At 45.4% G+C, this 15,805-nt stretch overlaps 1 protein-coding gene across 7 annotated transcripts in view; it reads right to left on the bottom strand.

The window, feature by feature from the left end:
- Positions 1-314: 314 nt before the first annotated feature.
- ncoa3 (nuclear receptor coactivator 3) overlaps positions 315-15,805 on the bottom strand; it is a 37,023-nt gene continuing 21,532 nt past the window's right edge. For 3 of the 7 annotated variants that reach the window (XM_085776247.1, XM_085776248.1, XM_085776249.1), the window contains 21 exons: positions 15,242-15,346; positions 14,735-14,895; positions 13,337-13,437; positions 12,982-13,156; positions 12,617-12,802; positions 12,263-12,349; positions 11,259-11,402; positions 9,527-9,674; positions 8,757-9,433; positions 7,384-8,357; positions 7,166-7,289; positions 6,795-7,031; positions 6,412-6,624; positions 6,191-6,308; positions 5,877-6,048; positions 5,013-5,378; positions 4,698-4,856; positions 4,308-4,575; positions 4,017-4,209; positions 3,722-3,920; positions 315-2,176 (listed from right to left, as the gene is read on the bottom strand). In XM_085776247.1, coding sequence (XP_085632373.1) covers positions 2,165-2,176; positions 3,722-3,920; positions 4,017-4,209; positions 4,308-4,575; positions 4,698-4,856; positions 5,013-5,378; positions 5,877-6,048; positions 6,191-6,308; positions 6,412-6,624; positions 6,795-7,031; positions 7,166-7,289; positions 7,384-8,357; positions 8,757-9,433; positions 9,527-9,674; positions 11,259-11,402; positions 12,263-12,349; positions 12,617-12,802; positions 12,982-13,156; positions 13,337-13,437; positions 14,735-14,895; positions 15,242-15,327 — 4,800 coding nt within the window. In that variant the 5' untranslated portion in view covers positions 15,328-15,346 and the 3' untranslated portion in view covers positions 315-2,164. The remainder of the gene's footprint in view (positions 2,177-3,721; positions 3,921-4,016; positions 4,210-4,307; positions 4,576-4,697; positions 4,857-5,012; positions 5,379-5,876; positions 6,049-6,190; positions 6,309-6,411; positions 6,625-6,794; positions 7,032-7,165; positions 7,290-7,383; positions 8,358-8,756; positions 9,434-9,526; positions 9,675-11,258; positions 11,403-12,262; positions 12,350-12,616; positions 12,803-12,981; positions 13,157-13,336; positions 13,438-14,734; positions 14,896-15,241; positions 15,347-15,805) is intronic. The other 4 variants (XM_085776252.1, XM_085776253.1, XM_085776250.1 and 1 more) reach the window with 4 other exon arrangements.

The following is a 15,805-nucleotide window of genomic DNA, read 5'->3' as shown; positions in this document are numbered from 1 at the left end:
GCACTTGTTTTAGAAGTTAGTGCGGCGTACTGTGTGGGAGTTACAATAACCTGAAAGAAGCAAAGTTTTCTGCAACACCAAGCAGGGAGTGATATTGAATGATACTTTTCTTTCAACAGAAGAATATTAGATCTAAAAATGGAAGTGGATTATTTCTTCATAACCTGACAAGGCTGCAGCAGAGCTCATTTGTTTTGTTTGATAAGATGTGATTATTATGTCTACATTCACTGGCTGATATTGACTGTTACCAGACTGAGAACTGCACGAATGGCATTACATGCATTATAATTAGAGAACAAGAGTCAAGAGTGTTTAAATAGAAATTTGTATTTACATCAATATCAACATCAAAAGAAAAAAAAAACTGTAATATACATCCTGTAAAATGACAGCTTATCTTACCTCCACACAAGGAAAAACAAAAACAAACCAAATGATCTCTTGCCTCTGTTTGCACTTCATTCAAACTCTACAAAGTTCCTTTTTCCTGAAGTAACAAAATCTGGAGATAAAATGAAGTTGTTTCCTGAAAAATAGAAGAGAAATTGATATGTCTTCAAGTGGATTTCATTCCATTGGTATTTCTCTTTCACAGCAAAAACATGCTTTGTTTTTTTTTTTTCTGGATGTAAAAACTTTTCTGCTGCAGGGCTGAGACCCCCCAGTCCTCGTTTGCACTGCACTGATAGCTGATACACTTACAGTACATAACCATCATATGCCATTACAGATCAATGATATGTACCCATTTACCGTCAGAATAATATAACACATATCATAAAAAATGTACACCAGAAAACCTCAGAAACTATACAGAGATGTGGAAAAATATCTTTGGATTGCGCATGTTGAAAGGTAGATTCAGCGAGTTGAGAATAACAGTCAAAAGAAGATGCTGTGGATAAAATACACTCGACAGACACAAAGATGGTGGGAGGGAGAGAATTCTGCAAGGACCGGGCCTGTTGGTGAACCGAGGGGTGTGTTCCCGTCTTCACCATACTGCACACACACACACACACACACACACACGCACACATACACTCTTACACACCCATACACGCACACACACACACACAGCCAAACAAAACAAAAAGTTTACATAATCGACCGGCCGACAGAATCCACCGCCCCCATCTGCTAATAAAACCTCTGGTGGTGTGAAAGCTCAAACCTTCAACTCATCAGATCTTCGTCACAAGTAAAAAGTGCCTCGCTAAAACATGAAATACACGACTTCTGGGAAAAAAAAATAAAAATAAAAATACAGCATTAAGAAAAAGACAAACAGAGGAAAGGAAAACCCAAAACACACCTGTGTTTGCAAAGGCAAAAAAAGGAGGAAAGCAAAAATAACCAAATCAGTATTGACCTATGGGACACAAAAATACAACCAGGTCTCATACTTTGTGCAATAATGGGTCTTTAAAAAGCATGTCTGATATATTTTGTAGGATATTTACAATTCATATTCACAGAGGACATTTGAGACATCTAATACTGCAGTACCATTTGTTTGCTTAGAACAGGGTAATGACGCTCAGTTACAGTCTAAAGCATAGAGGCGAGAGTTATTGCTCCAATCTGCATAACATGGTAAAACTGTGCTTATAGCTTCCAATGACTTTAAGAATGAGGCGCATCCAAAGGATAAGAAAAGAAAAACAAAACAAAAAGAAACCCATTGTTGTGAAGGCATTGAATCTCTCGTAAGGCTGTAATGATGAAGAAATATTGCATCAATCTTTATTCCACGCAGAAGCCTCCAGGTAAAGTGCAGCCACAGCCAGTTGTACCGTAGTCCCGTTCTGCAGCCTGACTGTGACGCTGAATACTGCCCGACAGCTCCAGGTCATTCGCGTGAAAACACACAAACATGCGCGCAACACACACACACACACACACAGATATTTTGTGTTTGTGCGTAACCTACACAGGCTGAGGCTACAGCATGTGAGGCTTCGGTTGGTGATGAAACCTGATCCATGCTTGTCCTTGTAGCCGACTTCCTCAGGATGAGCAGAGCGTTGTGTTGAGTCTCCCGTGTCATGTTTTATGCTGGAGAACTCCCACTGTGTGTGTGTTTGTGTAGGTCCAGCTCCTCTCCTGGCCCCGGCGCTACAGATGAAAGGCTTCAGACTCTGCTGTCAGCCACAGGTCGTCAACAATACTTCTGCAGAGATGGAAAAACAGTCACATACTGTACATGTTAACACTTATTTGTTCAAATATAATGTCTGTATCTGTAGCAGATAACCAAATCACACAGAAATCAATATTTCAATGCAAATAAAAAAAAACATCTTGGAATTCCATACCTGTAAGATAACATCTACACATGCACACACGCATACACACTTAGGGTTTTATGGAGGCTTATGTAGGTTTTGTTGTTGTCACCTAACAACCACTGTGTATTGGAGTGTCTTATATATGTTCTTTGATTTAGGATGACGATTCATACCTATTGTTAAGATTTAATGTAAGTTTTCGTTGACTTGTCTTATCTTATTCATGTCTTGATTGTAAATGTATGTTTTAAATGAACTGTTTTTAAATGTGGACCCCAGTAAGGCTAGCAGTGCTCTAGAGCAATGGTTTGCAAAGTGGGGTCCGGGGACCCCCAGGGGACTTCTTCTTGAAATGTTACCACTTTTTTCTAGAATTTTTTAACTTTAATTTTTCACACCTTCTTTTAAATGATTATTATTTTCCTTTTTTTTTTTTTACCACTTTTTCTTTCTTTTTTTTCTTCTAGAATTTTTTTTTTTTGAGGAATTTTACCATTTTTTCTAGAAATGTTTCAACTTTTTTGGAGAAATTGTACCACATTTTTCCAGAAATATCTCTAATCTTTCCAAAAATTTCACACCTCATTTGAACGTACATTGACTAAGTAAATATTTGTGTATTTCTGGTGTTTGCTTCAAAATTTTGTCCAATGGGGGTCTGTGGTATAATTTGTGTCAATTTAGCTGTCGTTGGTGCTCTAGAGCAGTGGTTCCCAACCTTTTTCTTAAGGGACCCATATTTTTACCATTGAAAACTTTGGTGACCCCCCCCATGTAAAATAAAATAAAATAAGGAACATCATAACTTCTTTTACATGAAATACTTTATTATATTTCAGTAATTTAATAACAGCATGTAACAAACAATCAGGAGAACCTGTGTATGATTACAACATATTTCTTCAGAACTTGTACTTTTAAAAACATGTTCTGAAGAATATGTTGTAATTTTACACAGGTTTTTTCTCATTGTTCCATGCTGTTTTTCAAATTTATTGTGACTGATATTGCCCTGCTGTATATTATGTATTTAATGTTTTAAAACTGTTGATATTCAATCATCTATTGATATAGGCCTATAATTTATTTGTTTATCTATTTAAATACACGAATAAATGTTTAATGTGGCCCTTGAATTTAGTTGATTTTGTCACATATATGAATTAAATGCTTAGCCTACTCATTTATTTAACATTTTAATTACATTTAATTACAAACCCCTTAAAATCAAGAGGGCTTCGCGACCCCCCCTGGATCTTTGGCGCCCCCCTTGGGAGGTCCCGCCCCCCAGGTTGGGAACCACTGCTCTAGAGCACAGCTAATGGGAATTCTCACAAATAAACAATAAAAAAGTCTCTACAGAGTTTTACAACATCAGCTCAGTCTCACGTAAGCCCCCTGAAACAAACAGACAAACAATTAACTACCTGATCAGGTCCCATTGGCATTCTGCCCATTCCCATTGGGTTCATGCCCATTTGTCCTTGCATCTGTCCTGGCATTTGGCCCATCTGCCCTGCGCCGGCCCCACTGACTGGCCCGGGTCCGCCCATGGAGTTGTTCATCATCATCGGCCCAAACTGGCCCTGGCTGCCCTGCTGGGGGAACTGCTGCTGAGGGTATGAGCTGGAAGACAATGGAAATAGATTTTGACGTCAAGAAACAACACGCAGACAAGACTCCAGTTGAGTGTTGTGCTCAGAGAAGTCTGTTGTTACGTACTTGCTGCGTGGCATGGCGCCCTGAGGCCAGCCCTTCATCTCTCCAGATGGGTACATGGGTCCTCCCTGTGGGTTTCCCTGCATCCCCTGCATCATGGCGCTCTGAGGGGGGCCAGCCATTCGCCCTTGCATCATGTTTCCTGGTGGGCTGCTGCCCGGAGCCATGAACGACGGGTCCCCCTGCTGGTTAATTCCTGCAAGTACGACAACGATAGTGAGCAGCTGTAAATGTGGAACTTGAACATCCAGGTGGAAAAGAGACAGGCAGCCAACTCTGAGTCAGTCAACTCACCATAGTTACCTCCATAGTTGAATCCCTGCTGTCCAGGTTGGCTCAAGGGGGGGCCTCCCATGGGGGCGTCCATGCCTGCTGGTGCGGTGACATTTGGAGGAGGGCTGAAGCCTGCTGCTGCTGCCCCTTGTCCCTGCTGCTGCTGCTGTTGCTGCTGCTGCTGTTGCTGTTGCTGCTGCATCAGCATCATCATCCGCTGCCTCCTCATCTGCATGGTCATCATCTCGCGGCTGCGCTGAGCCATCATCTGAGCGTTAAGGAAACCAGGCTGTGGAGAAACATCAAGAATTTGACCTCCGTTCTTCAAGTGGTGACAAATAGACTGATTTTATTTAAAAGTGTCAAGTGAAAACACCTCATATCAGATGTGAGGATGAACTGACTACATACCTGACCACCCATGCCTGCTGGCTGCATGCCGGGTTGCATGCCGGGTTGCATACCAGGCTGCATGCCAGGCTGCATGCCAGGCTGCATGCCTGGACGCATGGCAGGGTTTCCTCCAGGGGCATTTTCCATCTTTATGCCTTGTCGGGTCTGGTTCATAAACTGCCGGAGGAGAAATGAGAAAGAGTTTGTTTATTTTGACTTTCATTCTTCACATAATTCACAAAAACAACCCACTCTTCCTAACGAACAAGGTGACCCGTGTTTTCTATAGACCAGTATTGCGGTCATATGATCTGTATTCCTCAGTGAGCTCACCTGCTGGCCTTGCAGTCTCTGCTGTAGCTGCAGTCGTAGAGGCTTGGTGGCCATCATGCGTGGTCTCATCATGTTTGCACGGGGGTTGCCCATGGCCCCCATACTGCCCATGCCAGGGAAGCCCCCTGCTTGGCCCATCTGATTCATCATGGGGTTGAAGCCACCAGGAGACTGACCTTGCATCGTGCTGCCTCCATAACCTCCCTGCATGCCCATGGAGGGGGGCCCTGGGGGCCCAGGGTAGCCCTGGCCGTACATGGGCTTTTGGTCGATGCCTATAGAGGAGTCCGGTCCTGGGAAAGGCTCCGATGGTGGCCGACCCTGACCTTGATCCTGGCCCTGCTGGTGACCTTCAGGTCCGTGGGTCTGGGGTAGAGAGAAGCTGCATGTGATGCCAGTTTGGACAGATTTCACCGTCATGCAAAGTTAACACATGGCTGACTAACACCACCAGAGCATAGACATAAAACACACACACATCCATTCAACAGCTGCATCAGTATCAAGCTTATGGTTTAGGTTTCAACAACAAGCTACAATGAACTGGAAGCTTAATAAGAACATTCACATTATGAACATTCAAGTTCAAACTTTTAAATGAGCTCACATCATATCACACCTAATTAAAATAAATTCATACAGTGATTTTGGACCATTTTCTCTGCTTTTTATTCTTACTGACTATGTGTTCACTCTACCATGTCATAAAATTCTGTTTTTATACTTTTCACTTGATTCAGCATCACCGTGCAGTTTAAGACTGATTTTCATTTGTGCCTCTGGTGCCAACACTGCTATTATCTAATAATGTCCTGTTAACAAAATCAATGTGATACATCATTCACACTGCTGCATGTCCTGTACCTGGCCCACTATTTCGGGGATGCCCAAGGCACGGTCTATTTCCTGTAGAGCCATGAGATCTGCGGTGTTAAGCAGAGAATCCAGCTGGTCCAGTAGTGCTCGTTCATCACTCGGGCCATCGCTGCTGGTCAGCGGCCCCAGCAGCTCATCCAGGGGGTGTGCAAACTGTTCCCTGAAGCAACAAATGACCCAGATGTTTAGTCACTTAAAGAATAGGAGGCTGTGATCGTAGACATGATTAATGTCAACTTCTGAATTTAGACTGAGCCCAGTAAGTTGGAAATAATGGGATGGGTTTAGGACCAGTGGTTTACCTGTTTGTGTTTGTCTGGGGTCTTTCCATTCCCATGGCAGAGTCTGGCCAGTTGGGGGACCGAGGTGGTGGTCCATGTCCACCAAATGGGCTCATACTCATACTGGCTTCATTGGTACCTGCAGATGAATTCACAGAAAAAAGGTTCAGATATGTACTTCACTTCATCACTTTATGAATCAAGCAGTTAGTTACACCAGAGATGTGTGACATGTGACGTACCCATATCCATGAGTTGCTGCTGCAGCATGGACCTGGGGTTTGCAGGTACGCTGTTGGAGCGGTTGATCATGGGTCCGCCGATCGGGCCAGAGCGCCCCATGCCTGGGTGACCTGGGCCGGACGCTGGGCTGCCGCTGGGCCTCGGCATCCCCCACTCCCCTGGTCCTGCCATGGGAGGGCGCTGGGGCATTCCCATACCTCTGCCCATACCTCCTGAACAACAAAAAACACCACCAACTTAGAGCATTTCATCAGTAAGCTTATCTATGTTGTGAAAAATCTGAACCCTAAGCTTTTATATTTCATGCCTATTCTGTGAGACCAAGTTGTACATAGAAAGCCAGGCTGTCTTGGGCCTGCAAAGAAGTAAGTGCTTAAATTACTTGGATGTCCTCTGGGTGGACAGACACCCATGCCTCCAGGAAAGCCGTTGGGTACGGGTCCGGATCGGATCGGAGCATCAATGTTCTCCTGTTTGACCAATGTGGGACAGGGGACATTTCTCCTCATCGCCAGCCCGCCTCCTACTGGTCCGTCTACACCCATGGGTTTAGCATCTGCGGACAAGGCTCTTTGATAGACACTACGTGGAGTTGGAGGCATGGGGCCTTTCTCCCCATCTGAAACACACACACACACAGTGCCAAGGAGAAGTTACATACCTTCGCACATTTAGGTTCAAAGAGTTGAATAAAAATTTCATACATATCATTGTATTACCGGTACATGCTTTGGATTTTCATGACCGACTTACCATGTAAATTGTCAGGCATGTTTCCTGGTTTATTCCCCACTTCCTTCCCTGCTCTGGAGTCTGGTTCGGGGTAGAAGCCAGAGTTTTTCCTTGGGACACCCAGAATGGTCTCCAAGGTCTCCGTCTGAACCACAGAGACAAAAGATTGATTAGAAAACAATCTAGTGGGTGTTTTACGTCTAACAACTTGGCTTTTTAGGAAAGAAAAAACAACTTACCTCATCGGATGGCTCCAGCTTGACCTTTCCCTCCATGCAGTGGGTGTCTGAGCTGGAGACCCCTGCCCCCTGAGCTCCTCTGGCCTCCAGCTCCTCCAGCTTTGGCTTGATATCACCACTTTCTTTAGAGTCGTCCTTGTTGAGGAGGTAGTGAAGGAGGGCGTGAGGCTTCTCCTTCTTCGGGCTGTGCTGCTCCTGTTTTGTTTCAGGCCCCCTGGCTCCTCCGGGGGCTGCAGGCCCAGGGTCCGAGTCCAAGTTGCTCTTCCCCGTGGCCTCGGCCGTGATGCGGGCCACCTCATCAGGAGTGTTTCCGTTCTGGAGGAGCTTGTGGAGGATCTTGTGCTTCTCCTGCAGCGACTGACTCGTTAAATGTCCTGCGCCAGCGGATGAGGACACAGCGCTGTGATTCCCACCCGTAGAGGAGGACACTCCCGTTGAGGAGGGGCTGGTGACGCCCCCTGCCCCGTCTTTAGCCTCGGATGTGGAGCTGGGTCCGGAGTTTGACGGGTGATTGGGTGGCACCAGATCATCTGTGGGGGAGGTGAGGAGCTGCAGGAGCTTCTTGTGGCATTTTGTGTCAGGGACCCGTCGATTGGGTTCTCCCCCGGTCGGGCCCGTCTCTCTGCTGGCCTGGCTGTCCGGCTTTTCGGGGGCGCCCTCATTGGTGGGGGTGTGCGGGTGTGGCTGCGACTGCTGCTGCTGCTCTCCGCCGGCCCCCAGTGAACTGCCGGGGCTCTTGGAGTCAGAGTAGGGAGGGAGGCCCGGTTTGCACGGTCCTGCTGACTGGTTGTTGGTGGAGTTGATACTTGGCGAGCTGTCGGGTTTGTGAGGGGGAGGAGAGGTGAGCGGCGAGGGCATCGGATTGCCCACTCCCTCACTGATGGCTTGGAGGGCATTTAAGGAGCTGCTGGAGAAGGTGGTGCCTCCACCTCCAGAGTTACCAGGGTGACTGGAGCTCATGGGAGAGTTCATACCTGCACAAATAAAATAAAAAGAGAGACATGTGAACAAACTATTATTTTTACTAGCAACATCTTCCCTTATCTTTATTTTTTTCCTTTATTTTTTTTTTTTAAATTTTGTTATTTCTCTACCTTGCACAAGGTATGTGATTATTATTTCTTTACTGTGCTTCAATTATTTGTTAGATCAAGGTGAGGTCATGTCATAAGCCTTTCAGGTTTCAGACCCCACCTGCACATTTCTTTTTTTCGTATCTTTCTAGATAGGAGATAGGAGAGATAAGTAAATGTTTTGTTCTATTTTATATGTGCAAATAAATGAAGTCTAAAAGTCTTGTGAATGAAAGAAGAAGCAGTTCATACCTACATCTAAATAACCTGCAAAGTCTTAAAAAAAAGTTTGGTTAGTACCTCCTGGAGAGAAGGGGCTGGCCATCTTGGGGCTTCCTCTGACTCTGGGTGAGCCCATAACGTTGTGTGGGGGGCCGTTAATTCCTGGACTAGCCTGAGGGGGACTTGTCATTCCCATCCCGTACCCTCCACCTCCAGGTCCACCTGCTCCACCTCCATGGAACTGACCCATCTGCTGGTGCTGGTGCTGGTGCGGGTGCTGGTGTGGATGTGGATGTGGATGTGGATGTGGATGCGGATGTGGATGTGGATGCTGGTGTGGGTGCGGGTGCTGCTGCTGCTGCTGCTGCTGCTGCTGCATGCCGTGATGGCCCATCTGATTCATCTGGTTCATCTGATTCATCTGGTTCATTGAGTTCATGGGGGAGTTCATTGGGTGCATGGAATTCATTTGATTCATCTGATTCATTTGACCCATGTTGTTCATCTGATGCATAGGATTCATCTGATTCATGGGATTCATTTGATTCATCTGGTTCATGGGATTCATGCGGTTGCCTCCAGCATATGGAGGCATTCCTCTCTGTGGCATGTTGCCCTGTTCGTTCATGCCGTAGCCCCTGTTCATCCCCATGCCCCCTCCTGGGCCCATGTTCATCTGTTGGTTGGGGTTGTTCACACCCATGTTTTGAGGCCTCATGCCTCCTCCTTGGTTTCCACGATAGCCATTCTGCTCCCTACAGGAAGACATGAAGAACACCAGTCAGACATTCATTAAAGTTTGGTTAATTCGTATTCTTGACAGTTTGAACTGGAAAGAGCATTTGCACCTTTGAAGCAAGTGAGTGGATAAGAAAGAGTGTGGTTCATTGGTGTTGGGATTCCTGCAGAGATCACTCCTGGTCTGGGCTGTGACTGGGGTGCCGTCAGCGAGCGAGAAACGATAGAGTGGGGTCTCAGCATGGCCGTTATGGAAAGCTGGAGCAGAAAGAAAATAATTCAAACCATCAAAAAATTTGCAGATAAAAAAAAAAAAATGCAGATAATGCGACAAAGCATGCAACAAAAAAACTGTGTCTTCTTGACTTCTTGACTTTTTCATTAAACAAGGAGTTCACTCTTCAAATCTAAGGCCTAGTCCATACGAGCCCGGGTATTTTTGAAACCGGAGTTTTGCTTCGCGTCCACACCAGTGGTGTAATAAAAACACTCCGTACACACGCAACCGTGGAATCCGCTACCAAGTGACGCAATGCACGTGTGGAAGGCTGTTTTAACCAATCAAAATACAGTGGAAACCGCTTGGATCAAAAGGCTTGGGACGGAATCATTTCTATACAAATGCTGTTTAAATAATTCGTTATCAAGAAATCCGCTTATAGTGTTCATTTTTGGTCATTTTATGGATGTAAACATGCGCAAAAACAATTTAAAAACTACGTGTTATTATAGCTTTATTTCACAGACTCCAAGTCCAACAATTAAATATTAATTAATTTAATAAAAACGTGTAGCCTATTTATTTTATTTTCGGCGATGTCCCTTTGACGTGCACTGCTGCAGCAGCCTGCACATGTTGCTGCGCTGTGTCTTGACTCTTGTGCTGTGTGTTGTTGTGCGCTGTGTTGTTGTGCTGTGTGCGTCACTGGCTGCTGAGCCACATGACTGTCTGTCGGTCATTCACTGGCCGTTGTGTTGTCTGTCAAAACATGGATGAATGAAACATATCCACTTTATATCGACCGCGGACGTCACGGATACATTTTCGGCTTTTGGCTGTTCCTCATCTCCGCATAGGCTCTTTTTATCACTACATGACAGCAGCGCGACCCCCCCTCCCGTCGTACCCGGGACATAGGCTATTGCCTGTTCATTCATGAAAATCATCCCGAAAAACTCTCAATCAAACAAGGTGGGGAATAAGAAACTGCAGCGCTACTGTAGTAGTTCTGTCATTTAAAAACACACCGCAGCGGCCCAGCTGATCTGTAGCGTCACTTGTTACTGTAAATGATGCTGTGTGGAAAACCAGCTGTGGTCTGTGATTGAGGGTGAGTTTGGAGCTGACAAGAGGATCGCCCTGACGACCGTTTCGTTATATTTTTCTCATCGAAAAACTATACAAATAGCCTAGCATTTAGATGATGTAAAAAAAATAAAATAAAAAAGTGATAAAAATCCACTTTGTCACCTCCATTTTTGCGAGCTCACCTGCAAACCGCTGCAAACAACCTCTGCAGCTGCAGTGTTTACATCAGCACGTGTGCAGCTATGACGTAAACGAGTAAAACAATCACGGTTGCAGTGTCCACACGCACCCGGTGAAACCAACCCCGGCCCAAAACCCCACCCTGGACTCCGGTTTCAAAAAACCACGGTTTCAGGGTTCCAAAAGCACGGTTGCATGTGGACAGGACATACAACCGGGAACATATGTTCACGGTTTCAAAAATACCCGGGCTCGTGTGGACTAGGCCTCACACTTTCACTACTGGTGCCCATAATAGTGGACCATAACGTCCGTGGCATGCAAAACAAGCCTAGTGTGTAAAGTATACATACCATCTTGGTAGTGACGTTTGTAGGACCAGGGTTGCCCCTCGCTGCATTTGAGAAACATCTGCATGCTGCGCCTCACCAGATCCTCCCAGCCTGGGCGCATGGTGGTGTGGAGCGAGGCGTGCTGTTCAATTTCAATCAGTTTACCTGGAACAGAAGATGAAAAGTTGAAATTAGCCAGAGAATGATTGATTAGTACTAGTTCATTAGTGGTGGGAAATAAAAAAAATAAGTTAAGAATAAGTTTAAGCAGAAGTAAGCGATCCGGTCACTTTGGCTAATGCTGCGTTCCAGGTAGGCTTTTGAAACCATAAATTACGGCTTCAAGTCACGACTCACGACTTAGTAGCGTTCCAGGCAACCCGTAAATCGTGTTTTTCCGACCTGTTTTACCTGTGAAAAGTGCACTATAACGGCCACTCGTAACTTCCGACCCGTGAACTCGTACCAGATCGAACTGGTACGACTTCACAGGTCAGAAAAACACGAGTTACGAGTTGCCTTGAACGCACCATAACTTCTTGTCAGCCGACGGAGTTAGCAGCCCCCGCCCTCGTCATGGATCTATTGGTCCTCGTCCCTACGTCACCACATTCAGGCGCATCCCTTGGCTGCACACACACAGCCCTTCACGCCGTTCTCTCTCCTCATTGGATAAAACTTGTAGGATACAAGAAAAGTTTTCTCCTCGGCTCAGAGCAGAGTGACTGAGAGACCCGTGTTTCGGTCGAAACACTCTATATAAGTGATTGCTGTCGGAAGATATAACTATTTAAGACTTATATTAACACAAAAATATCGCTTACTTCTGCTTTAATTTAGAGATTGCATGCTCATTTCAGGTTTAGGTAAAGTAAAGACGGCAAATCTAGGCAATTCTAACATTTATTCTTTAAATGGACAAAGTTTGTTTGACCTCAGGCCTTTCTGAGGTGATAAACCTGATGTCACATGTAAACAATAGTAACACACACAGGTCTGTAACATGTAACACAGTGGTAACTTACCAGACAGTTCATGGCGTGTGCTGAACCTCTCTGTTCTCTCTACTGCAGTGATGCGTCGTGCCACACAGATCATACAGGACTGCAAATCTGATGAAAGAGACAACATAACAATGTTAAGTTCAATTTCAACTACAATGGAGGAGAAACTGGACGTTTGATGTGTGACTATCACGTTAGAAGCGATAAGTAGGCACAAATACACACTATATGCAAGCAAAAAAAGACACTAAGTACAGTTAATGTGTTGTAAGTGTTGTGACATATTTTACCTGTTATAGTTTCTCTTATGTTCTATTACGAAACAACTTTTTACAAAACAAAAAACCTTTTAAAGCTGTTCATCATGATTTTTACCTTCTCCCTCCTCCATCATCGCCCGCGGCTGCGTGAGGGCAAAACACTGCATGGTCTCATAGCGCTGGCCTCCAGGCCTCTCCTCTGACAACCCATGACCATGACCAAAGTTCACCAGCATGCGACAGTTGAATGTGTGACTCTTCTGCCGGGGCGCATCTCCACCCCATGGTGCCCCGTTTGGAGCTGCAATCACAAAAAAAAAAAGATATTCAGAAACATGAATTTGTGAGTGTGTGAGAGTATGTATGTGCGTTCAGGTGATGAAATGTTCAATCATCCAGGTACATGGCTGTGAGTAGAGATTGAGTTGCATATGATCCTGAGTGTGTTTGTACCAACATGTGTATAAAGTCATAACTCACCATTGGACTTGGGTAGATTCTTGTGAAACTCCTCCCTGTCCTCATCGTGGATGATGTTGTATACGCTGGTGTTGATCAGCTCCTCCTGCTTGTACTGCAGGTACTGTGTCACATTGTCTGACACGAATACTATGCTGCCTTCTCGGTTCACCACAAACAGGAAACCGTCCAGGGCCTGAAAAGACACCAGGGCAACAAAATGTTGAGTCAACTGGAGGAAAGACTCGTTTCATTTCCTGTGAAGCAGCTGAGACTTTTCAAGAAAGCAATGACAGCAAACCACTGGTCAAGCATATGGAAGGGCAACTAATTGGTGTTGGTCTTTTGCCCCCACAGGAATTGTCCCCAAGCTGACCTGTAGCAGCAGCGGTCCCAGATGGTCCTTGTCAATGACCCCTTGACCAGTGGAGGACACATCCGCCTTCTGAACATCATCATCACTGCAAGAGCTTTTTCCTGAAGGACAGATAAAACACAAAGCGTTAGAAAGGAAGAGAATAGTAATTTTATAACAATCATATATGGATTTTTAATACTTTAAATATTGTGTGACATGACATGAAAAGCTATTATTCGAACAATTTTAAGGATCTGTGGTAAAATACGTGTTTTTTGGTATCTTTCTTGTATTTTATGCAACCAATGACATGCACAGCTGGCTGCTTCACTTACACAATGTTATGAAATACTTCTTCTGGCCACCGGGAGGCAGCACAAGTCATGGATGCATGGTTAGCATGCCTTTCTATTTTTAAAATCAGCATGTGTCTGAGGCTTTGTTAGATACCACTCACTCCGTGTAGCAGGGTCATCTGCGGTGCGAGACACTAAGCTAAATGACAAATAAGACTTCATGGGTGGACGTCGCTGCATTTCAAACTGAACTGGCTTCATGAGCAAACAGGACAGGAAAAAAAAAAAGACACAAAATAAATGACTGACAACTGAGGAGCTGATCCAAGACGCAAAGATGTGTAAACAGGGGGAGGGAAAGGTGTGTTAAATGGACAACAGAGTGAGAAGAAGAAGAAGAAGAAGAAGAAAAAAAAAAAAAGGCCCTCCATCATTCCTATCCTGTCACTATGGCAACCTGGCTGCACGACGCTGGGGCCAGCAGTAGCCAGCTGTGACCCTCTGGGTAGATTCCAGTATGATTGCTCTCTCTCCCTCTTCCTTACCCACTTAACCTCACAGATCTAATCTCGAACAAGCTGGAAGAAAATATCTTCCTTTGCGTATCTAATCAAGTCAAATCTGCAAAAATGATTGGAAAAGGGCCCGGGGAGGAGAGGAGGAGAGGAGGAGCGACGCTTTAAGGGGGCTGATTTCTGAGTCGCCAGTGTCGTTAGTCTCCCAGAGAGAAGCAGGTTTGGCACTAACTGATCCACGCAGCCACTGACAGCCTTGAGCCATGACCAACAAGGATTGGTCTCAATTACTGGTGTTCATTTACCCCCAGTGATACACACACACACACACACACACAGACACACACAGCCCAACTGGCCGTCGGTCTGATGCAGCCTGGCTATGAACCAAACGCACCACTTCATCGCTGGCATCATCTGTCCAGCAGCAGGGTACTCAGTGATGATTCAACTTTATTCACTGTTTACACCCCACAAACACAGATAAAGAACAACATTTATTTATTTTTTAAGCGGTTAAATTCTGATGAAATTCGTATGAAGTTCTGGTGAAATCCTAGTCGTATGGAGTGTGTGGTGGTAGTTGGTTTGCACAGCGGCGGTACCTTGCTCTTTGATTTGTCTGATCTGCCTCACGGTCTCCTTGAGGATGGCACATTTGTCAGGCTTGACGTTGAAGCTGTCGATGTTGGAGAGATTGGCAGAGATGAGCTCCGCCAGCTCCTCGATGTACTTGCTCTCCTGTTCCCTCCGACGCTTGTCACACCTGCTGGGGCGCCAAGGGGATTAGACATGTTGCCATGGCAACCTCACCTCCCTATGCCCCGTTCGTATGCAGGCCATACGGCGGCGGGGGCTCTGATGCTTCAATTATTATTTTTGCTTTCAGCGCAGACGGCGCACACTCACACTCACACTCACACTCACACTCACTCGCTCACACTCACACATGCACGCACCGGGGAGGTTGGGGTGTTTACGTGAGGCCGTGGAGGTGCAGGAAGTGACCTGATGCACTTGCTGACATTCACACACAAAAAAAAAACAACACAAAACAAAAAAACAGCAGCAGCCAAAGTGAACTGATACATAACAGAAATTACAGCACTCACCCTAAGCCTGGTGTGTCACAGGTGGACAGTTTACGTTTGCGGTCAGAGCACAGCGGCTCCAACGAGTTATCTCCTACGCCACTCATCTTCAGCACATATCAGCACCTGAAAGCACAGAGCCGCACATCATTTGTACATACACAGACACACACAAACACACAAAGACACGGACACAGGGGCAGTGGCACATGATCAAAGGGAACGGACTGAGAGCGCGGTTTTATACGCTCACATGTGATGTGTGTGGTAGAATCTAATGAAGAGATAAGCGTGGATTGGACTGTGCCTTCAGCTGACAGTTCTTCAAGTCCACTCTGAAATTACTCTTAATACAGACGAACCTTGAAAGCTTAGTGTCAAGTTAAGAGAAAAAAAAAAAAAAAAAATCAAACAAACTCCCCAAGCTACTGGGGTTATAAATGAAGTGACTTCCATGGGGAGAAAGAGTGGATTGTAGATTCCTACAGATTTATGAGTGTAGACTATCCAGTTAGCAAAAGCAGCCTTGGTTCCTTCTTAGTGCTTGATGGGAGTGAAATCTCATCTGTTCCACTGCGAGGAGCG

The sequence above is a fragment of the Trachurus japonicus genome, chromosome 5 (assembly GCF_045865225.1).
Source record: "Trachurus japonicus isolate A0001 chromosome 5, Traja_1.0".
In the NCBI taxonomy this organism is placed as follows: Eukaryota; Metazoa; Chordata; class Actinopteri; order Carangiformes; family Carangidae; genus Trachurus; species Trachurus japonicus.
The sequence above is the reverse complement of the archived record's forward strand: the minus strand, read 5'-3'. Positions and strand labels throughout refer to the sequence as shown.